Source organism: Vitis riparia, chromosome 10 (assembly GCF_004353265.1).
Source record: "Vitis riparia cultivar Riparia Gloire de Montpellier isolate 1030 chromosome 10, EGFV_Vit.rip_1.0, whole genome shotgun sequence".
NCBI lineage: Eukaryota > Viridiplantae > Streptophyta > Magnoliopsida > Vitales > Vitaceae > Vitis > Vitis riparia.
Window position 1 is genome coordinate 7,995,574 of NC_048440.1, and position 24,441 is coordinate 8,020,014.

The window sequence follows — 24,441 nt, forward strand, 5'->3', positions numbered from 1 at the left end:
AAAGTCCTCAACTTAACATGCAGTGCATCAGGTTGTGAACGGAATTGGAGCATCTTTGAAAATGTGAGTGACCAAATCCAAAATAATTACAAGTAATAGTCTAATAGAGTCTTGAATGTAACTTAAAAGTTAAAACTTTAAAATATATTTATGAGCTTATGAATTTTTGCAGATTCATAGCAAGAGGAGAAATAGGTTAGATCATCAACGCTTGAATGATTTGGTGTACATCAAGTATAATCGAGCCTTGAAGAGAAGATACAATGAACGTAACACCATTAACCCAATTTCCTTGAAAGATATAGATGATAGCAATGAATGGTTGATAGGGAGAATGGAAGATGAGGATTCTCATGGAGGTGCACAAGATGATTTTGTATTTGATGATGACAATTTGACATGGGGTGATGTTGCTAGAGCTGCTGGAGCTGAGGAGGCCAGGTTTGATACTAGAGCTAGAGCTAGAGCAAGCTCAAGCATAATACCACCAACAAGGGGGATAGCTTCAAGTTCTAGAACTTTGCCTTCTTATTCACTAATAGATGAAGATGAAGATGGAGACATGGTTGATTCAGCAGATGAAGAAGATGGGGAAGGCTACAAATGTGGTGATGGAAATGATGATGATGATGATTTTGTTGATTTAGAGGAGGAGTGATGATTGCTTGTTGTGGACAAATTTGTGATTTAAGTGTTTGTTAATGATGTTTTTGAATTGTGGACAAATTTCATGTTTTGGACCTTTAGGTTTGGAAACTTTGGATTTGGATATGTATTAGGCAATTAGCAATATGGATTTGGATTTGTTTTTATGCTTGGAGTTCTTTATTTTTATGTTTTTTGTTTATTAAATTGAAGTTTTGGATGATATTTGATGATTTATGTGTTTAGGACAAATAAATGATTGTTAAATTTGATTATATTATATAAAAATATATATGTAAATTAGGGTGCGCCTCACTTCACTAAAGCCCGTGCCTTAGATGCGCCTTGCGCCTCAGGCTCCAGGACTACTTTGCGCCTTGGTGCGCCTTGAGCCTTTTAAAACTATGGCTGGGACAAGAGGTGTCTGGACATTCTGGATTGGGAGGAGGGTCATTTCACACTATCTTGCAGATTCAAGAATGTAGAAAATGGGGTTGTTTGGGTATTCACGGGAGTTTATGGCCCGTTCACCAAAGTGGAAAGGGATGGTCTGTGGGAAGAATTTGAGGCAATTAGAGGCCTTTGGGAAGACCCCTGGTGCCTAGGGGGGGATTTTAACATCACCCTCCTCCAAAGGGAAAGGAGCAGTCAGAGGAGAATAAATTCAGCAATGAGGAGATTTGCTGAGATTGTTGATGATCTAGGGCTAGTGGATCTTCCTTTACAGGGGGGAGAGTTCACCTGGAATGGGGGTCACAATAACCAGGCATGGGCTAGATTGGACAGATTTCTTGTGTCCCCTAGTTGGTTAGACCAATTTAGTGGGGTTACCCATAGCAAGCTGTCTCGGCCAATTTCTGATCATTTCCCAATCATTTAGTGGGGGATGGGATAAGAAGAAGCCCTACTCCGTTTAGGTTCGAAAACATGTGGCTTAAGGTTGAGGGATTCACAGACCTTATTTGAAGTTGGTGGCGGGGGATCGAAGTCAAGGGCAGTGCTAGTTTTAAATTGGCTGCTAAGATGAAGGAAATAAAAAAGAAGTTGAAAGTATGGAATAGAGAGGTGTTTGGGAGGCTGGACTGTAACAAATCTTCAGCCTTGCAGCAAGTGGATTTCTGGGACCTGGTGGAAAGCGAGAGAAGCCTGACTGTGGAGGAAACAGAGTTAAAAAAAGAAGCAAAAGAAAGTTATAAAAAATGGGTGCTTCTGGAGGAAGTTCATTGGAGACAACTTTCAAAGGAGATCTAGCTAAGGGAGGGGGACAGAAACACGGGTTTTTTTCATCGTATGGCAAGTGCTCATCGTAGAAACAACTCATTGGACAGAGTTAAGATTAATGGGGAGTGGCTTTCAGAGAAGCAGGAGGTGAGGGAAGGAATTGCTAACACTTACCAACAGCTACTTTCAAAAGATACGGGGTGGAAGGCGAATATTGGAAGGATTCAGCTTGATCAAATTAGTCAGCAAGAAGCGGAGAATCTGGAGATTCCCTTCACAGAGACTGGGGTACATACAGCTTTGATGGAGATGAATGGGGACAAAGCCCCTGGTCCGAATGGTTTTACTGTGGCCTTTTGGCAAAGCTGTTGGGACTTTGCTAAAGAGGAGATCCTGGATATGTTTAAAGAGTTTTACGAGCATAGCTCTTTTCTTAAGAGCCTCAATAATACCTTTCTGGTCTTGATTCCTAAGAAAAGTGGGGCTGAGGATCTTGGAGATTTTAAACCTATCAACCTTTTGGGGGGGCTTTATAAATTGTTGGCTAAAGTGCTAGCTAATAGGCTTAAGAAAGTGGTTGGAAAGGTGGTCTCCACTGCCTAGAATGCCTTTGTGACGGGAAGACAAATTCTTGATGCATCCTTAATTGCAAATGAGGTGATAGACTCGTGGCAGAAAAGAAAAGAGAAGGGACTTATCTGCAAATTGGACATAGAAAAAGCTTATGACAACATCAATTGGAAGTTTTTGTTGAAGGTCTTGCAAAAAATGGGCTTTGGGACTAAGTGGTTAGGGTGGATGTAGAGTTGCTTGTCTTCAGCCAAATTCTCAGTTCTGGTTAATGGGGTGCCAGCTGGCTTTTTCCCTAGTACTAAGGGGCTTAGACAAGGAGATCCCCTATCTCCCTACCTCTTTGTTATGGGAATGGAAGTGCTGGATGTTCTCATTAGGAGAGCTGTGGAGGGGGGATTCTTATCAGGGTGTAGCATTCGGGGTGGTAGTAGATCCACTTTGAACATCTCCCATTTATTTTTTGCTGATGACACAATAGTGTTCTGTGAGGCAAGCAAGGAGCACCTAACTCACTTAAGTTGGATTCTCCTATGGTTTGAAGCGGCTTCAGGTCTAAGGATTAACTTAGCCAAAAGTGAAATTATCCCAGTTGGAGAAGTGGAGGAGATTGAAGAGTTGGCAGTCGAGTTAGGCTGCAGGGTGGGATCCTTGCCTTCTCAGTATCTGGGACTTCCACTAGGGGCTCCTAATAGGGCTCCTTCTATGTGGGATGGAGTGGAAGAGAGAGTAAGGAGGAGACTTGCGCTTTGGAAATAGGAGTATATTTCCAAAGGGGGGAGAATAACTCTCATAAAAAGCACTTTGGCTAGCATGCCAATCTACCAAATGTCTATTTTCCGAATGCCCAAGATTGTTGCTAGAAGGCTAGAGAAAGTGCAAAGGGACTTCCTATTGGGGGCGGGGGCGGGGAACTTGGAGCTAGTTAAATGGGAGGTGGTTTGTACAAAAAAGAACAAGGGTGGGCTAGGTCTAAGGAAGATAGTCATGTTGAACAAAGCCTTGCTTGGTAAGTGGATATGGAGGTATGCTTGCAAAAAAGATAATCTTTGGAAACAAGTAATCACGACGAAGTATGGGCAAGAGGATCTTGGATGGAGGTCAAAGAAGGCAATTGGGGTGGTTGGAGTAAGGGTTTGGAAGGAAATCTTGAAAGAATCTGATTGATGCTGGGATAACATGGTGTTTCTCTTTATTCATAAAAAAAAAACATGGTGTTTCTAGCTGGGAAGGGCACCAAAATAAGATTTTGGACAAATATTTGGTGTACTGATACACCGCTGTCCCATTGCTTCCCTCACCTCTTTGTCATGGCTGTTCATAGGGATGCAACAGTTGAGGAAATGTGGGATCAAAATTCTGGTCAAGAAGGCTGGAACCTAAATTTTTTGAGGGACTTTAATGATTGGAAGTTGGATATGGCTGGGGACTTGCTCTATGTTTTGAGGGGTCATAGGCCTTCTTTGGAGGAAGATTCAGTTCTTTGGAGGCGAGGAAGAAATGGTCAGTTCAGGGTCAAGGAAGCTTATAGTTTGCTGGCCAATCCTAATGACACAGTTTTTCCTTGAAGGTGTATTTGGGTGGATAGGGTGCCAACTAAAGTCGCTTTCTTCGCTTGGGAGGCAACGTGGGGGAAGGTGTTCACTCTGGATAGGCTCCAAATAAGAGGGTTGCAACTTCCTAATTGTTGTTTTTTGTATGGTTGTAAAGAAGAAAATGTAAATCATATTCTTATACATTGTATAGTGGTTAGAGCTTTGTGGGATATTATTCTTGGGTTAATAGATGTTAAATGGGTCTTTCCAGAAACTATAAAAGAGGTCTTAACTAGCTGGAGGGGTCCCTTTGTGGGGAAGAAGAGGAAAAAGGTTTGGAAATCCATACCGTTGTGTATTTTTTGGACGGTTTGGAAGGAAATGAATAAATTAGCTTTTAGGGGGGAGGTGTTGAATATCCAGAAATTAAAGAATTTTTTTGTTTGTAATTTATGGAGCTAGGCCAAATTGTATTTAGGTGAGGAGTCTCATTCCCTTATAGGCTTTTTGGAGTGGGTAGCATCCACTTAAGGGAAGGTGAATCTTTTCTGGTTTTGTTGTTCCTTTTTGAGGCCTTAGCCGCCTTGTATACCCCTGTATGCTTTGTGGCTTTTTGCCTCTTTATTAATGCATTTCTTGTTTACTTATCCAAAAAAAAAAAAAAAATCTATAGAGAAAGAAAACCCGAACTGCAATTGCAGAGAGGTGACATACTAGCAGCTGATCTGAATACAGCTAGAACAACTCAAACTGGTACCCTTTATTTTCTATTTCAAAACTTCTCCCCCGATCAATTCTTCATCTTGATGCAAACCCAATCTGAAGGTGCAAATAAACAGTGCACATGCAGGTTATCCAAATTGACAAATAGTGCTAAAGCCCCTTAATGAACCCACTTTTATTTTATTTCCAATTTTAAACTTACAGATATCAAAATCTGAATATAAATGACAGCATATATAACAACACTTCTATAATTTTTGTGTTAGTTCATTATCAAGTAGATACAGAATTTCCACTTCTATCCATCATTTCAACAATGATGACTTTGTCATAGATTTCAAGCGATAATTATAGAAATGACAAACTCACTCAACTCTGCTTTCATGATCTTCTGCAATTAAGTTTCATAAAGGTCCTTTCTTTGTTCTAGTTAATCATTAGACTACGAATCTCTTTTCAACTGATTAGTTGCTTTGTTAACACCTTGGACATTTCTTTCTCTAAACATTCTTACTTTTTCACATACTACAATCAGATAATTTTTTTAAGCACTAAACCAAGACATGAGCAAAATTAGAACATACCAACAAATGTTGCAGATCATCAGTGACATCCAGAGCACCAGCACAATCTGCAGATGCAATAAGCTGTATGACAGAAAAATAGATCAACATATATGCCCAAATATTAATGAAACAGTTACCTAAAAACTAATTATTGAATTACTGACAAGAGCCCACCAATTTAGATCTTCAATCTACAAAATTGATTTCTTCAAACTCAATTTACACATAATTTCATCAATAAGAATGTTCCAAACTTGCTAGCTATTACATAAACTAATTTGCAATGATCAAAATTCAAGCCAATCATGAAAAGAAAGTGTTTGAATAGTGAGGAAAACATGCATAAAAACAAAGCAACCAAGGCGTAATTGTATAAATAAGAATATGCTGTCTATTGAGATCCTTGAAATGATTTTATTTATTAATGAAAAAGGATTCAAGACAGCAGTGTGGTTGCTCCAATCAATGCAATATCAACCTAACAAATTTCCAGCAATAAAATAATAGAAATAACAAGAGATAGCAAAGCAATTGAACTTAGGACTCAATAGATGAGTTTCCAGGCCTTATATGACCCAAGAACAACTCCTAATCTGATTCTCTGAAATTGGGTTGAGGAATGAAATACTCATTGGAGCTCCATACAATTTTGCCCATGAATGGAAATTGCCAAGGAGAATGCACTTTAAAATCTGGACAGATTTCTCCTCATTCTCAATGACCTTTGATTTCCCTCTTTCCAAATAGTCTAAAAGATACAAAAAGAAGTCACTCTCTAAACCTTCTTATGCCTTTTCCAAAGAAAGATCCATGCCACCACAATAAAGTCTCTCTCATTGTAGTTGGCAACACCTAAGGAACACCAAACAAAGAGAAGAGCAACTGCCAGAGAACCCTTGCCTTGGAACAATGAAGAAGGTGTGATCAATTGACTCTTCAACTTTACAAAGAAAGCATCCGTTAACCAACATCCACCCTCTTTTCTAAAGTTGATCAAGAGTCAAAACCTTTGCCTAGCAAGCTTCCCACACAAAAAAATCTTGCTTTAGATGGAACCTAAAAATTACAACTGCAAGAAAAGGAATTAAACTCCCTACCTCTAAAGCATCATAAAGAGATTTTACTAAGAATTTTTTTTTTTTTTTATAGGAAACGACAAAGGAATATATTGATAAAAAGAAGGTACAATAGAAGGATGAGAAATCCTCCCACCAAAGAAAAACAAGACTACAAGTAATCAAATATAAGAAAATACAAAGAGAGAATAAGCAAACACTCTAGTTACACACCGCTAACCAATCAAGTTGTAACACGTTAAGAGGTATCCCCTTAAAAACCTTAGAACAAAAAGCCCAAAGAGAAGCAAGAAAATGAATAGAATCCCAAAGATACTCTTAATTCATTGCTTTATCCTCAAAAATCCTTACATTTCTTTCCCGCCACACCACCCACATTAACGCGATGCACGCGTCTTGCCATAAAACAATCCCTCTCTTAGAAGATCCAAAACCATTAAAATTAGTAGATAACATGTCAGAGATGCTCCTTGGGGGAACCCAATCCATCTTTGCTAATTGAAATAATCTGTGCCACAACCCCATCGTCAAAGAGCAATGGAGGAAAAGGTGATCTACTGTTTCTCCATGCTTCATGCACAACTTACATATGTCGGGACTAAGTGCTTTGTGGGGTCTTCTCAATTGTAGCAAGTCATTAGTATTAACCTTCTTGTGAGCCACCAACTAGACAAAGGACTTGACTTTGAAGGGGACTTGAGAATTCCAGACAAACTTGGTAGGGAAAACTGGAGGCAACTCAGAATATTGAGATAAGGCCAGAAAGAAATATTTGACTGTGAAAAATCCTGAAGGAGACAAAGAGCAGGATCTCTTATCTGGAACCGAAGGTGATATGTGTAGACGATCAAGAGACCGCATAAGGCCTTCTAAATCTTCTATCTCAGAATCAAAAAGATTTCGACGAAAATTGAAATTCCAAGAGAAAGGGCGGGTATATCCAAGAATTGATGAAATAGGAGCATTTTTATCCGTGACTACGCTAAGTAATCTTGGATATTGGACTCTCAAAGGTTGATCCCCCCACCACAAGTCTTCCCAGAACCGAATTCTATCCTCATCACCTACCACAAACCGAGTAAACTTGGAAAACTCTTGGAAGACTAGTGCAATGGCCTTCCAAGGACAACGATGTAACCATCTAACTATATTGTTGACATCCCAACCATTGGAGTGTGATCCATAAATGCTTAAGATAACCTGATATCACAGAGCTGAACCCTCCCTAGGATATCTCCACAACCACTTCCCTAAAAGAGCGACATTCCTTACAAAAATCTTTTCAAAACCCAATCCCCCTCTCGATTTCTACTTACACACTACGTCCCAACTAACCAAATGGTCTTTTTTGCCTTCCCCTACACCTGACCATAAAAAATCTCTTTACAGTCTCTTAATTTTTGCTGCCACTAAGGCAGGAATCTTAAACAAGGAGAGAAAGTAAGATGGCATATGGGTGAGACAAGATTGAATAAGGGTTATCCCCTCCAAAAGATAAATACGCCTTTTGTCACCCATCTAATCTCCTTGATATCCTCTCAATCACAGGATCCCAAAAACCACACGCCTTAGGATTCCCTCCCAGAGGAAGACCCAGGTAAAGTATAGGCCACCCAGAAGCCTTGTAGTCAAGCATCTCAGCCAACCTAGAAAGATGATTCTGTTCAAGATTAATGCCATAGATATTGCTTTTGTCAAGATTAACTTTCAACCCGGAAATATGCCCAAACACTAGCAGAACATTCTTAAGGGTCATCATATCCTCTTCTCAAGTACTAGAAAACACTAGCAGAACATTCTTAAGGATCATCATATCCTCTTCTCAAGTACTAGAAAAGAAAATGGTATCATCTGCAAATTGTAAATGGGATACCCTTGTTCTGTTCCTACCCACCCTGAACTCCAAGACGTTTCTCTCCTCAGCTCTCAATAACATCTTACTCAATACATCTGCCACTATAGTGAACAAAAAATAGGATAAAGGGTCGCCTTATCTTAAACCTCTAGATGCCTTAACCCACCCTTTCGCATTACCGTTCACTAGGACTGCAAAAGAAACCGAGGACAAGCAACCTCTCATCCATTTCCTCCATCTAGGACTAAGCCCCTTCATCTCCAACACATGATCCAAAAAATCCCAACTCACATAGTCATAGGCCTTTTCAAAATCAATTTTGAATACAACTCCTTCCTCCCCTGATCTTCTTTTCTCATCCATTATCTCATTGGCTATGAGAACTGCATCCAAAATTTGTCTCCCTTGAACGAAGGCTCCTTGAGTAGAATGGATGGTTTCGTGAAGTACCCCTCTTAGACGCCCAGCTAACACTTTGGCTATTATCTTGTAAAGACTAGTGATCAAGCTAATAGGTCTATAGTCTGAGATTCTCTTTGACATGCTTTTTTTGGGTAACAGAACTATAAAGGAAGCGTTGGTGCTTTGATTGATAATTCCGCTCCTATGAAATTCTGCAAACACTCTCACTAGATCCTCTTTTATCACTTCCCAACAATCTTGAAACACTGCAATGGTAAAGCCATCCGGCCCCGGAGCCTGGAATGAAACACTGCAAACACTCTCACTAGATTTTACTAAGAATGAATCATACCTTAAATCCATCCATGTTGTCCTACTCTCCTCTCTCTTTTCACTACCTTACCTTGCAATCTAGAAAAAAAATTGTTCAACATTACCAAGCTCCCAATTATTAATATGTCTACTACAAAAACAAAGATTTTAATAACCCCTCTCCCACGCCTAGTCCCACGAATCCACCACCTAAGCCACCTTTGATAAGGCTTAAGAAAACAAAGATGAAAAAGAAACACATGAAGAGGGTGTTTGGTAAATCAACTTAATGACTTAATTTGAGTTATTAAGTATATTTAGTATGCTTGGTAAAATAACTTAATATAGCAACTTAAAGTTAAAATTAACTTTAGTAAATCAACTTAATGACTTAATGTGACATAAAGTTATTTTTTATATGAGCACAATTTAACTTAAAGTCGTTTAAAGTCATTAAGCATTAAGTATTAAGTTCTACAAAATGCTCTCAAAGGCTCCTCCCCACACCACATATCCTTCCTAAACTCCACCTTCCTCCCACTTCCCACAAGAAAGGAAATTCTATAATTAAAAGTAGCCCAATTCTTCCTAATGTCTTTTTATAACCATACCTCATACTCATCTTTCACATCACAAGGTCGCCAACCCCCTTCTTCCTACTCCTATTTCCCACTTATAACCTCTCTCCAAAAAGCTCCTCTTTCGAATGCAAATTGTCAACTCCACTTACACAGAAGTGTTTTATTGAGCAAAGCAAGAATTCTAACCCTCAAACCCCTCTTTCTGTTCTTCATGCAAACAATTGACCATTTGACTAAATAAATTTTTTTTTCCTAAAGTGAGTCTCTTTGAATCTTCACAAGCCTTAATCTAACTTTTCTCAAAGTGAAAAACAATGACATGAATCAAAATAATCCTCCCTCATTTTGGAATATATTGTCTTTCCCACAACAACAACCTTTTGTTAAACGACTCTTCCACTCCATCCCAAGCCACCACTAATTTGAAAGGAGTGCCTAAAGGAACACCCAAATAAGAAGTTAGGAGCTTGCCTACCCCATTTCAAAGGTCAACTCTTCTACATTGTCCAATCTCCCAACACTGGTTAATTAACTCTTTTCAAGATTAATTTTCAACCTTGAGATAACTTCAAACCACATGAGCAACCAACTTAAATAAACAAGTTGATATTTAGAAGCCTCACAAAAAACAAGAGTATCATCTATATACAACAAATGAAACACCTCCTTCCCCATCATGTCCTCTCTCCCTTACCCCAAAGCCTAATAGGTACTACTACCCTTAGCCCTCTTTTTTTTTTTTTTTACAAGCAAGCAAAAATTAAATTAACAAAGCCTATCAAAAAGGGTGCACTAGAATACAAAAAATTGTATGCAAGGGCACCAAAAGGTAAAAGGATAAAAAAGAAAAAGCAATATACAAGCAGCAATAACCCCTCCACTTACACACACCCATCCAATCAACTACGTCTACCAAAGACTTTTTCACATCATTGAGTCCATCCTTACCCACTTCAAGAGGAATTGTAAAAAGGAGTGTTTTAGCATTTGACTTGTTTGTTCCACATCTTCTAAGACCTACTATTTCTCTCCTTCTAAATAATCCAAAAATAAATAAATAATGGGATGTCCTTTCATGCTTTCTTTTGTTTCTTCCCCACAAAGGATCCCTGCCAACTTAAGAGGGCCCATTTAACTAAAGTTAGTGTCCATAGGATTCTTGTTTGGTAAAATGAAGTAAAAGGTGGCGACTCTGAGGCGTAAGGGTGGAGCGATGTGAGACAAGTCCCATGGTCAACGTTGGATTCTCATGGTAGGACTCCTTCCCTCTCGCCTTTGGAACTTTTGAGTCCTGGATGTCAGCCCTTAAAGACGTTGCTTCAGGATGGCTGTTTGTCAGAGCTTCAAGGAAGGGCAGCGAAGGGCCCTTCAAGTAAGGAGTTGGTGGTCAAGGGTAAGGAGATGAATCCTATTTGGGCTTCAAATGTGCTGCAAATGAGGAGGAAGTTGTTAGCTTGCCCAGTAGCTTTGTCAAGTTTAGTAGCGGTTTGGGGATGTTAATTGCAAGCTTTGAGAAGGAAATCAGTTCTCTTTTTAAGAAATTGGAATCAAGAAAAGGAGAGGTGTAAAGAGGTTAGGGGGGGAGAAAAAAATTTTGTCTTCTTCCCGTTTTGATAGGGAAATCTGATAGTTAAGAGTGTTCAATCAACTACAATAGCTCTCCATCCACTATCAGGCAAAAGGGGAAGGGTGTTGGTGATTTAGGGAAGGGATTGGAGTCAAGCTCAAGAAGCACTATTGTCCAGTAGTTCAATTTTGGGTTGCAATGGGTGGTTTTTTATCTAACACCCCAGTTCCTTTGGTGGTTGCTTGTTGTTAGGGTGGTGGGTTTTGGGTTTCTCTTTTCTCTTCTCCTGTTTGCCTATTGGTCTTAATTGTATACTCCATGTGTACTTTGTTGTGCCTTTTGGCAAGTTTCTTTAATATATCCTGCTTATTTACCCATATATATACTTATTAACCATGGTCTTAACCCCTCTTTTTAAGCTAATCTATGATGAGGATCCTATCTCAAGTTGTTTGTCATACAAATAATCTCCCTTTCATTGGCACCCACAGCCCCATGTTCCAAATAACACCATTCGAAAGGCAATCGCATATCCTCGGCATCAAAAAGGAGTATAGATATTTTATTGAGGACATTTTGATCTTTGTTTCTAACCAGATCACCCTATCTCCATTCTTTTGAGCTCTCACTCATGTGGTTATCTTACAAAATAGGGGCTCCAACATCCCATTTCCCCTCACGGCTCCCACACATCCACCATCCAAGAGTCCTTTAAAGTAGTAATAGCAAAAAATGCGGAAAAAAAATCATTAAAAGTTGATTCAGCACACCACTTATGCTTCCAAACTTGATCACCTTCCATCTCTCAATATGGAACTAGATTTTCTTTTAACAACATCACATACTTTCCTAACTGCCTTCTACAAGCCCACTCCAATCCTTTAGCTTTTCTTTCTCCAATTGGATCCTTGAATTGGCCCTTCACCTCTCTCTTCAATGATTGAGAAGATTAGCAAGGTTTCACATGAAAGTTAAATATGACGTAAAAAGCTTTTTCTAAAGGTAATTGAACATGGGGAATTTTACTCAAGCTTCCTAGTAAACTATCTATGGACATAAATGGAGGCTTAAAGAAAACTGATATGAAAAAGTTTCTTTGAGATTGCTTATTTGTACCTAAAATAGTAGAAGTTACAAATGCATTAATTGTTATAAATTATACAAAATTGTTTATGTTTATTTTGAACTTCTTTTTATGAAACAATTTCTCTTAGTACATACATACATACATACATATACACACACACACACACACACACACACACACACACACACACACACACACACATATACATGTCTGTACGTGTTTTCTTCCATAAATGAGGCTTAATCATAGAATTAGTGGAATGTATAATGTCTTAATTATGTATGCTTTTCTTTTGGTGATTGATCAATATCCATGGTGATTTGCAGTTTGGTAAGCATTCTAATAAGACTAGTTTGAGGAATAAGTTGTAGTTCAAAAATTACTAAAAGCTTGATCAGTTGTATCTATCACTAAACTTTTTGAAGTGTATCAATTATTTTGTAATTGCTATAGTGAAGGAATGTTGTGAATCCATGTACATGAATTTAGTCTATATGAAAGTTTTGGGAATCTTCCAATTTTTCATCTTTTGCTTTTTCAATTTTCTAACTTAAACTATAGCTCAGTTTGGGATAGTGTTTAACTTCCACATTTAATAGTAGAAGTAAAAGCAAAAGTAATTACTATTGAGATACGATTGAAATTTATGTCAAGAAATTGTATTTAAAAATGCTTTTATTAAAAATAAGGATAATGATGACATGTTTAAAAATTCAAATTAACAGCTAGCATGATTCATTATGAATATCTAAAATTTTAAAAAATAATACCATATATATATATATTAAGCTTTTCTATTAACAATCAATTTCATCATGCAGTTACATTTTCAAGTAAATCCATATTAAGCTTAAAAGGTATTATTGAAAAACTGCTAAAAAATTTTGAATCAATCCTTTTTATAGCCATACATGAGAGTGGGAATGGCAATTTACTCCCACGCACTGATTCCTAGGATTTCCAAATGCTAGAATTGGAATTCCACTAAGATCCCAACCCAAAGATAGTCGAGAATGGTTCATTGTTGAGATACTAAAGAAAGGAATGGTTAGCACTATTGCCAATTGGTAAAAAGCCAAATGTTTCTCTCCACCCACGTCAGTGCACCTCCACAACGACATTAATGAAGGTTGTCATTATCCCAACCACTCAACTAGATCTATAATAGACATGGAATTCACATCCAATGCCTCTTTGTGCACAAATGTAGACAGTACGAAAACGACATTTCTTTATTCTTTTTTGTCGTTTGGCGCCAGTGAATTTGTCCCAATACTTTGGTGTGCCATTTTTATTGGGGTTGTTAACATCATTTTTGTTCACATACCAAGAAATTAACCTACATTCTTTACTAGACTGTCATGGAAAATACTTTCCCAGATCAGAAATTTTATCAACTTCATAAATTAGAAAAATTAATTCCACTTGTTCTATGAACAAATGGAAACTTTTAAAACCTCTGGCAACTTGATCTTTCAGTTTTGAACTTCCATGAATTAGTTACACATTTTCCAGACCTAAATTCAATCATGCATTGTAAACCAAGTCCGGGACGCAAGCTCTACATATAAGTTGTTACTAATATAAAGTAATCTGTGCTTTCATAACTAATATCTCAGTAATATAGATAGTTAATGACAGCACGAAGAATACCAGTTTGAGAGCCGAGAGAGCTTGGTTGACATATAGTATAAGCTTCAATTTCTGTTGAAGTGCCAGCAAATTGCTTCTAGTCGCATTCAACTCCTGAATTTGCTTTGCAGAATCTACTAAATCCGAATCCAAGAGCCTTATAGTCTCCTTTAGCTCTCGGATCCGACTACACCCCTCCACAATCTTCACATTCAAGTCTTGCAATTGCCCTTGCGCCTCAAAAAACGAATTGGACCGCAGAGAAATCTCCTTCACCAAATGCAATTCAACCACATCCAAATACTGCGACAGCTTCTCCTGCAGAACAAGATTCTCCGACGCCGTCGTGAATGGGCAAGCCGCCCGGAAAGTCGCGCCCTCTTCCAGCGCAAAATCCTCTTTGAAATACAGCGACGGTACCTCTCTCAAACACGCCACGAGAGCCTCACCCTGACCTTGAATTTCCCCGTTTATGCCAAAACCTTCCAATTCTCCATTTTCTTTGCTCTTATGATTCCGAATGTCCTCGAAACGACCATACGGCTCCGAGATCGAGGCTAAGTATGGCTGAAAATCGGATCGAGCAACTTCCGAAGAGGCCTTTCCGGACACCAAAGGCGAGAACTCCGGCGGACTGACCGCCGTCGACGAGGACCACCACCCGACCCACGAATCGGAGCTGTAAACGCCGGATTTTCCGACGAGAGGATTGTTGAGAATGGAAGCCAAGCTCTGGCTACTCCCGTCCGGGACAGATTTGGTGGACGACGAAGTGGTTCTTCCAAAGCGGGTTTCACTATTGCCAAGGGTGGTTGCAGCTTCAGCCATGAACCTTCCCGATTGGGAAGGCTGCGAATCCATTTTCACGATCTATACAGCATCGATCTCAGCTCTGTAAAACCCTAGAATCACTCAAGCTCAATTTGGATCGCAATGTGATCTGAGAGAGAATAAGTTGGTATGCAAGGGACACACCAGATCTACACGAATGATCATCAAAACGCTGCGTTTAAGGTGCTTAACAAAATCAACTTCCTTCTGATTATGGAGTTTGGATCTGACGTTCTTAAGTATGATAGAGCACGTGTGTGGACAGAATAGTTATCCGACTCGGACCGACCGTCGCCCCGGTTCAGTTGCGGGTCAAAATTTAATGGGAGAATTGTGCTTTGAGTTGTGTTGATACTGATAATTGGCTCAAAATCCTCCTCTCACTGATACTTGAACTCACAAATTGAGGTGATGAAGAATATTACTTTTCAAAATTTCACAAAATACCCTTGGCGGTTAAATTAGAAAAACTAACCGACGAGTCCTCTCTCATTCTCTCTTTCAGTCTCTTTCTATCTTTTTGCTTACCTCGCCCTTCTTTCACCTATATTTTAAAAAATTTATAACTTTTTTTATTTCATATTTATCCCATTTATAAAATAAAAATTCTTGTTGTTAAATAATTTTATTATGAAATTTATCTTTTTAAATTAAATTTTTTATCCTTATTTACTCTATATAATAAACAAATATTTTAAGTAAAAAAAAATTGATAATTGCATTAAATCAAAATGCATTTTTAATTGATGGATATTGAAATTGATTTTTCTTAAAATTTAGTTATTTAATATTATAAAATTAGAATTCAAAATAAATCCAACTCTCTTAATTCATAAGAATTAATTTTTTATTAATTGGGTGATAAAAAACTAAAAACTATTATTATATATTGAAATTATTATTATATATATTTAAATAATATTGATATAAAAATAAAAATGAAGATAAAATTAGATAATTGTAGACCCTATTTTGGGGTTTATTTTTTCAAGTTATTTTTGCCACATGTTAGGATTTTAGATGGTCGCGTGTCATCTTTGGAGAGGTCATTAGGAAATCACAGTAGTGGGTTAAAGATGCAATAAGCCAATGACACACATAGGGGAAGATTCTAAGACTGTTTTGAAGATTATGAAGAGAGAGCAAGCTGTTAGGGAGGAGCGTGGTTGCTACTTGAGAGAGAAGGTAGCTTGGGAAAGAAGAAAAGGTTTGAGGAAAACCAACGGAGGAGTGGAAAGACATCGGGAGAAAAGAAGAAGAATGGTGAGCTGGGTTTTCTTGGGAATGGAAAAGAGAGCTGAACAGAAGAAAAATAGGAGCATTTTAGACAATGAGGAAACCATTTTTTTTAGAGAGGGTTGCAGAGTGTCTAGGGAAGGGAAAGGGAGAGAGGAGAAAGAAAAGGAAAATTTGAGAGAGCTGAGTGTTCTTTGAGAGGGAAATGGACTAAGAAGAACCAATTGGGGAGAAAAGGGAGACAGATGAGAGAAGAATCAAGAGATGAAGAAGAAGGATGGCTCGTTGAGCTCTTGCAGATCTTGGGGAAAGAACACAATTTGCCTAAAGCCAAGCCAACACTGCTTGGGATGAGTCATTCCAAGTATGGCTATCATGGGTTTCCAGTTCATTTAACTATCATACTTTGCTTCTACCTTTTCAATTGGTTTTTGGACGTTGTTTGTTGTGAACATCAAGGGCCACATGATTGTTTTGCTAAATCTGATTGTTTGTATGCTTGCTTTGTTTTGGTTTTTATTCTGATATCTTTACTTCCATCTGAAAATAATTTTTATAATTTGTATATGGGTCCATCTTTGAACTTGATGTTCGAGAATCACACTTTTGCTTCCTTTTGATTCCACCTATATCCAACTCATTGATCCTTATGAAATGGAGCTAGGTTTAATAGTATTATTTTCATTTTGTACATGCTATGTTTTTCTTTACTTTCTCCTTTGCTTCTGGTATTTTTGGAGTGTTGGGTATCATGTTTGGGTTGGGCATCTAGATGGGATGCTTATATGAAATTGGAAGGTGCTCGTGTCCACTGGTTCTCAATCCTAAACTCTCTAATGGTGATTTTTTTTTTTTTCTAGTTGGTATTGTGTTTGTTATATTGTGGACTCGCATTTTTCACATACGTCCCCACTCGATCGACAAGACTCGCTTTTTATTTGTAAAAAATAATTTTTGGAAAAGTCGGAGTCGCCACTTATTTTATTTTTATTTTAAAGGGAAAATAAAACAAGAAATAAAACCCTAAAAAAATGACTCCATAATTTTTGGAAAAGCGTGTCTTTGAAAAACCCGAGTCTAAGTCCGGGGATCAGGTTACTTATTGGGAAGGTACCTCTAGGAGGTAGCACCCCTCTAAGCCCTAAAGGGGTCTCTACTAACTAAATTGGGGTTAATGTGTCAATTAATTGATTAATTGGGGATACCTAGATAGACTAAGGTGATTTCAAAAAATAACATGCCAAATAGGATCAAATTACCATAAAAGAGAGCTAGGGTGCATACTTGGACGGCTTTTCAAAGCGCTATCATAAAACATGAAAGTTAGTATTGAGATACATCACACAACATGCATTTTATCAAAGATAATCAAACAATCATCAAATGTATATCAAGGCAATCAAACAGGATAGCAAGCATGGACATAGTACGCAACGACAATCATATTCATAGGGTTTAGAAAGTGGGTATTAGGGAACGTACCTGGATAGCAATATAACTCCTAATGCGCTTCCTCAGGACATGGGGGTTAGATAATAAATAATAAATAATAAATCCTAGCATGCTTATCTAATTAATTAGCAAAAATTATCAGAATACGGAATAATTAATTATCATATATATCTTGTATACAATTCCTAAAAAGAAAAATGTAAATATGATTACAATAAATAGCAGGGTGGTAGCAAAAATAAATTTTGAAAATATTTTCTTATGTAAGGGTTTCACCAATTCGCCAAATTAATATACACGAATTTAGCCTAAAATTGTCCTATTTATTTGGGACCACAAGCTTTGATTCGCGTTTTGTTTAAAACCAAAATTTTTGTTGAAAATTGAGAAGGATGCAAACTGATTAAGATATGGTTGCATATTATTTTTTTAAAAAGAAAAAAGATTTTGATTCTAGAGGCTTTAAATGAATAATAAAAAAAAAATTAAAAGGGTTTTTTGAGAAAAAGAGTTTTTGTTTTAAAATAAAAGAAATTAATTTTTAAAATAATAAAAATAGAAAACAAAATATCAATTGAAACAAAAGGAAACAAAGATCACGAAATAAAGATTTTAAAAAATCTTGTCAATTAAAGTGGTGAGAATAAAGGCCAACCTTCATGGGTTTCTAGTGGCCCTCAAAAAATTTGACCAACAATCACTAAGACAACAAATTTATGACTTCCTAATCAAACAAACTAACAAAATTATCATCTAAAAACTAACATTTAGATTTCAAGAAATACATGAATAACTAGAATTAAACTAATTGGAATTAAAAATGAAAACTTTACCTCACAAGATCAATTAAACTAAAGAATTAAGATCGATAACACGTTCAAATTAAAAATAAACTAGAATTTAAATTAATCGGAATTAAAAATATAAACTTTACCTTACAAGTCCAATTAAACTAATAGATTTAATATCAATAACTCATTCAAATTAAAAATAAACTAAAATTTAAATTAATCGAAATTAAAAATATAAACTTTACTTTACAAGACTAATTAAACTAATAGATTTAAGATCAATAACTCATTCAAATTAAAAATAAACTAGAATTTAAACTAATCGGAATTAAAAATATAAATTTTTCCTTACAAGTCCAATTGAACTAATAGATTTAAGATCAATAACTCATTCAAGTTAAAAATAAACTAGAATTTAAACTAATCGGAATTAAAAATATAAACTTTACCTTACAAGTCCAATTAAACTAATAGATTTAAGATCAATAACTCATTCAAATTAAAAATAAACTAAAATTAAACTAAAAATATAAACTTTATTTAAGCTTTCATGTAGATTAAAATAAACTAGCATAGAACTAATGAATTGCAATAATAAAAGAGAGACATTTAATCTAAGAAAAATAAAAGATTGTTCGAAATAGAGATTTAAAAGAATTTATCACAAACAATTAATTAAACCAATCAACTAAAACCCAAACTAAAAAGAAACACAGTATCAAAAATCCAAAAATTAACCTGTATTGTATCGAAAAAATACTCTCTTGATGTGTCGAAATGGCAGTCCAATTAGTCCTTCAAGTCCTCTACCGTTCCCTCCAAAAAACTCTTGCGTGTGTTGATCTCCCCTCAAAGAAAAAGTCTCCATTTTCCAAGAAAAAGTCTCACTCTCCTTCTTCTATTCCTTTTTTGTTCCATTTATATGGCAACCTATCCTTTTCATGGAATACTTTATTTCCTTTTGGGATATGTACGCGGATATATGGAAAGTGATGTTTTAATTGCAAAGTGGTATTTTAACTTTTATAGAAAGTGCTTTTCTATTTTATATACATCATAATTCAAAAAAAAAAAATTATTAACAAACCTTTTTAAAGGTAATAATAATAATAATAACTTATCAAATTGGTATAAACAAATATATATATATATATATATATATATATATATATATTAAAAAACTTAACTTACCAAAAAATATATTAAAAACACTTTAAGAAAATAACCAAATAAAATAAAATAAAATACAAAATAACTTACTAAAAATTTTTATTAGCGTAGATATTAGTAAAAACATTTAATAGTAATAATAATAGTAATCATAAAAAGAGATAAGATAATTTATCACATGCAATCTTGTAAAAACAAATAAATAGATAACAATAAACAAATAGCTAAACAAATATAATAAATAAATAAATAGATAAATGAATAAGAAATCAAGCTCATGCAAGTGTTAAGAAATACAAATCATGCGAACTATGCAAGTCATACAGGAGTTATCTAAAAGGTAACATGGTGGGCCAGGATGCCTAAGTGGACCTAGCAAACTAAAGTGGGTCTAGATGTGCCTAAATGAGCTTAAGTGAGTCTAAATGGGTTAAAGTGGACCTAAGTGAGCTTAGGTGAATCTAAGTGGGTCAAGGTGGACCTAAATGGGTCAAGGTGGACCTAAGTGGGCTAGGTATACCTAAGTGGGCTTAGGATGAGACTAGGTGGGCCTAACTAAGTCTAACATGAAGTGCACTTAAGTGAAGCCTAATCTAAACTTGAAGGGCAGCCAAGGTCATAATGTGGAGCCAGGTAAACCCCTCAACTAAAGTCTCCGAGATGGCTCAAGAAAGGTAAGTAGCGTGATTAGCTATGGGCTACCAAGAGATTATTGTAAAGTATTGGTAATGGACTTTAAAACATGTGCTAAAGAGACAAAATTGAGGGTCTACATATATTTTTAAGGACAGTGCGAAGGGATTTAACGAGGTATGAAGAACTGGACAAAAAAGCACAAGCACATATGAATGATGAGCTTTTTGGATGGAAGCTTGTTGTGGGAGATGTGTTTAGAGAACCAAATTACTTGAAGCTACTCTACATAGTGATTGGTGATGGGGTTTATATTACAGGCATGGCGGTTTTCACTATTGTTTTTGCTACCCTAGGATTCATGTCACTAACCTCCCAAGGAATGCTACTCATAGGGATCATAATTCTTTATCTTTTCCTGTGGATTTTTGCTAGGTATGTTGGTGTACGTCTATGGAGAACTATCAAATGAACTTTTAAAGGATGAAGCAAGAGTACGGGTGCTATTCCCATTTCTTTATATTTTATACTCTTGTCCTTCTGGTTTTGCATTTTTGTTCTACTGACACTCTTGGAGAGATTTTTGGGAATGCAATCTGAGCCTATTTAATACCCTAACATTTTGAGAAGCTGCAATATCAGCTAGCTCATTCAATCATTCAGTTGGTTTCACTTCTCATTTGGACGAAGATTGGGTATTGAAGTCACATTGCAGCTGTTATAGTTGGAAATAATGGAATTCCAGTGAGAATGTATGGGTATAAACTTGAGATATCATGTTGGATAGCTCTACTAAAGGGTTCAAGGTGTATAATTGCAGGAGACCATCTTCAACTTCCTCTAACCATCTAGAGTGTTGAGGTTGAGAAGAAAGGCTTAGGGGGAACCCTCTTTGAATGCCTTACTGATTTGTGTGGTGATGAAGTCATGTCTATGCTAACTGTACAGTATCGCATGCATGAGCTTATTACGGATTGGTCATCTAAAGAGCTATATAATAGTAAAATAACAGCCCAGCCAAGTGTTGTTGCACACATGCTCTCTGATCTCAAGAATAGGGGTAAAGCTGATCAAAACTCGTTGCCCAACTTCACCAAGTTTAGCTTGGACTAACTCAATGCTGCCACAATGGGACCACCTGGATCTATCCCATGCCTTCTATGTCAACATGAGATTATCTCTTTCGTCAAATTGCCTGGTTCCCATCAAAGTAAATCAAACTACACCTATTTCTTTGCTTCTGCACCCAACACATGCTACACCCCCATAAATCAGACCAGCTCATTATCCCCCTAACCTTCATACCCAACACACCCATCACCATAAGCCCACTTATTTCACTTCCTCCACTTCTCATTTCATACTCGACCTAGCTCTGTCTTTCCTATCCAGCGTGGGTTCTCCAGCACTACCCATTTGGTCCATAGCTCCAACTAATCCAGGCTACCTCACCACTGCCACTAGCACCGACCCCATATGAAAGAAAACGTAGAAACGTGGCTTCATTCCCATGTGGCACTGAATAAAAAGGGCTTCCTCCGATGAGTCCTCGTCATCAGAGGGTCTCTTTCTATATTCTTTATAAATGCTAAATCCTCTCAAGTCTTGTTCGTCGTTGATCATCTAGTTAGTCGTGTATAGCGAAAATGGCCAACGAAGCATCAAGTATGGCTTTTCATGATGATTGTGAGTTAAAGTTCTAGAACTAAAGGTAAGAAAAACTTACTACTTCATAGTTTTCAAGATTGAGGAAAAGCTGTTCAAATTGATGAATGGTAGTTTTTCATTCATACTTTCTTTCGTTCATGTACAGAGTATATATAGAGGGTAATCACCATTCTAAGAATGGGAAAAGATGATACAAGGAAAGATTAATATAAGGAAATAACAACTAATATCCTAATATCTCAATATTCCTAATATCTCAATATTCATAATATCTTAACTTTCCTAATATCTAAACACTAAATGATATAAGGAAATAATGATATAAGGAAAGCATTCCTAATATCTCAACACTCCCCCTCAAGTTGGTGCATAGATGTCACACATGCCCAACTTGTCTAAAAATTTTGAGAATACTTGACTTGAGACAGCTTTGGTGAGGATATCGGCTAACCAATCTTGCTTTCCACCTTGGATAAACTAAGGCCTCTTGCACACTGTTAGGAATAACTGCAGTAGATAATTGATTTACAAATGACTTATTTGATTCAGACACACATATGAACCTGATTTGTCTACCAAAGTCAAATATCCCATGAGCAACTATGTGTCTAACCATCGTTTGTCTGAATCAAATAAGTCATTTGTAAATCAATTATCTACTGCAGTTATTCCTAACAGTGTGCTTTCCACCTTGGATCAACTAAGGCTTCCTGCACACTGTTAGGAATAACTGCAGTAGATAATTGATTTACAAATGACTTATTTGATTCAGACAAACGATGGTTAGACACATAGTTGCTCATGGGATATTTGACTTTGGTAGACAAATCAGGTTCATATGTGGGTTTAGGAATACCTCTATTATGACGATGTGGTAACCGTTTCATGAATGGATCGGGTGGATTGGGTTCCAAATTAAGAACACCCTCAACAGACGACGATTGGTTTGGTATTTCAGTGAAGACATCTTCGGACCCAAATTGTTGACCACTCATATTCAACTCACCCACTTCCTGGTTCACTAGTTCAGATTGTCCAGATTCATCTTCCTCAGAGATATGATAATCATAATCAAGAGTCTGAATTTCCTTATGGTACTCCCCCTGAAGTTCAGACTCAGATGAAAAATACATCGAATCTTCATGAAACACCACATCCATTGTAATATACATTTGTCGAGTTGGAGAATGGTAACATCGATATCCCTTTTTGTGCAATGCATATCCAATAAACACACATTGCAATGCATGGGAAGTTAACTTAGTGCGTTGGTGCTTGTGTAGATGCACAAATGCCACACAACCAAAAACACGAGGAGGTAGATTTGGGACGGTTGGGGCAACTACAGCATTAGTAAGAGCTTGGAGAGGTGTTTGAAAGTTAATTGAGCTAGAAGGTACCCGATTGATCAAGTATACGGCAGATGTGATTGCTTCTCCCCAATAAGATATCGGTGATTTTGCTGCTATCAAGGAAGCACGAACAACCTCTAATAAGTGCCGATTTTTTCGTTCAACGACTCCATTTTGCTGGGGTGTATTGGAACAAGTAGTTTGATGAATGATGTTATGTCCTTCCAAATACTTTTGAAGATCAGAACTTTGATATTCTCCACCATTATCACTACGCAGAACCCGAACCTTTGCATTGTACTGAGTTTCAATCATTTTATGAAATTTTTGAAACAACAAGTTCACTTCATCTTTGGTCTTCATCAAGCATAACCATGTCATTCTGGTACAATCATCAATAAAAGTAACAAACCAATGCGAACCACTCAAAGTTGGGACTTTGGATGGGCCCCAAACATCAGAATGTATAACCATAAAAGGAGACGGACTTTTATTCAAAATTAATGGAAAGGAAACACGATGGCTTTTAGCCAATTCACAAATATCACAACGGAAACCAGAAATATCACTCTTTGCAAACAAACTAGGAAATAATTTTTTTAAATAACCAAAGGAAGCATGTCCCAGACGTTGATGCCACAACCAAATTTCAGACTTTTTCTTCTCCCCCTCAGATCCATCTGCCATCAAGGCTTGTCGCAACTTATTTGAATCCTTTGACTGCAAGTCCAAATAATAGAGTTTTCCCCGCTTAATACCAAAACCAATCGTCTGTCTTGTTTGGATGTCCTTAAAAACACAAAATTCAGGCAAAAAAATGACAATACAAGATAAGGCTGCAGTGATTTGAGAAACTGACAAAAGATTGTAATTTAAGGATGGAACAACTAAAATAGAATCCAAATTCAAAGTATCAGTAAGAGTTAAGGATCCTTCCCCAATGACTGGGGTTGTGTTACCATTGGCTGTGGAAACAAATTTTTGTGAGGAAGGTCTAACAGGTGAGACCTGTCTAGAATCAAAAGTCATATGATATGTAGCACCAGAATCAATTATCCATGCATTATTAATAACAGGTGTAGAAATATTTAAAAACTTACCACCATAATCTGTAGCGGCTATCAATGCAGAGGCTTTCTCATCAACATTAGCCTCTGTTTTTATTTCAGCAATAGCTGTAGTCGAGGTTTTCTTGGAATCCTTCTTCCGTTGATCACGATTGTGATCCCACCAGTCTGGATATCCCACAATTTCAAAGCAACGACTCTTGGTATGACCAGTCTTATTGCAGTGAGTGCATTTGAAGGTTGACTTATCAATATTAGGGTCTGTCTTAGGATGGTTGGTCTTGGATTGGTCCTGCCAATTTTGGGTTAATTGTTGTCGGACTACCATAGCTGAGGTGTCAGGGTTGTCAGATTCTGCTTTCATACTAGCATGACGTACTGCCTCTCGTCGAATCAGTGCATAGCATTCTTCCAAATCGGGAAGAGGATCTTTGTGTAGAATCTCTCCTCGAACTTGCTCAAAGTCACC

General features: G+C 37.0%; 1 protein-coding gene across 3 annotated transcripts in view; it reads right to left on the reverse strand.

Moving 5' to 3' along the window:
* The window catches only part of LOC117924388 (vacuolar protein sorting-associated protein 54, chloroplastic), a 51,423-nt gene extending 36,534 nt beyond the window's left edge, over window positions 1-14,889 (reverse strand). The window contains exons 1-2 of one of the 3 annotated variants that reach the window (XM_034843014.1): window positions 13,794-14,884; window positions 5,279-5,341 (exon numbers count right to left, since the gene is read on the reverse strand). In XM_034843014.1, the coding sequence (XP_034698905.1) occupies window positions 5,279-5,341; window positions 13,794-14,633 (903 nt within the window). In that variant the 5' untranslated portion in view covers window positions 14,634-14,884. Of the gene's footprint in view, window positions 1-5,278; window positions 5,342-13,793 lie in introns of all 3 variants that reach the window. The other 2 variants (XM_034843013.1, XM_034843015.1) reach the window with 2 other exon arrangements.
* Window positions 14,890-24,441: the final 9,552 nt, after the last annotated feature.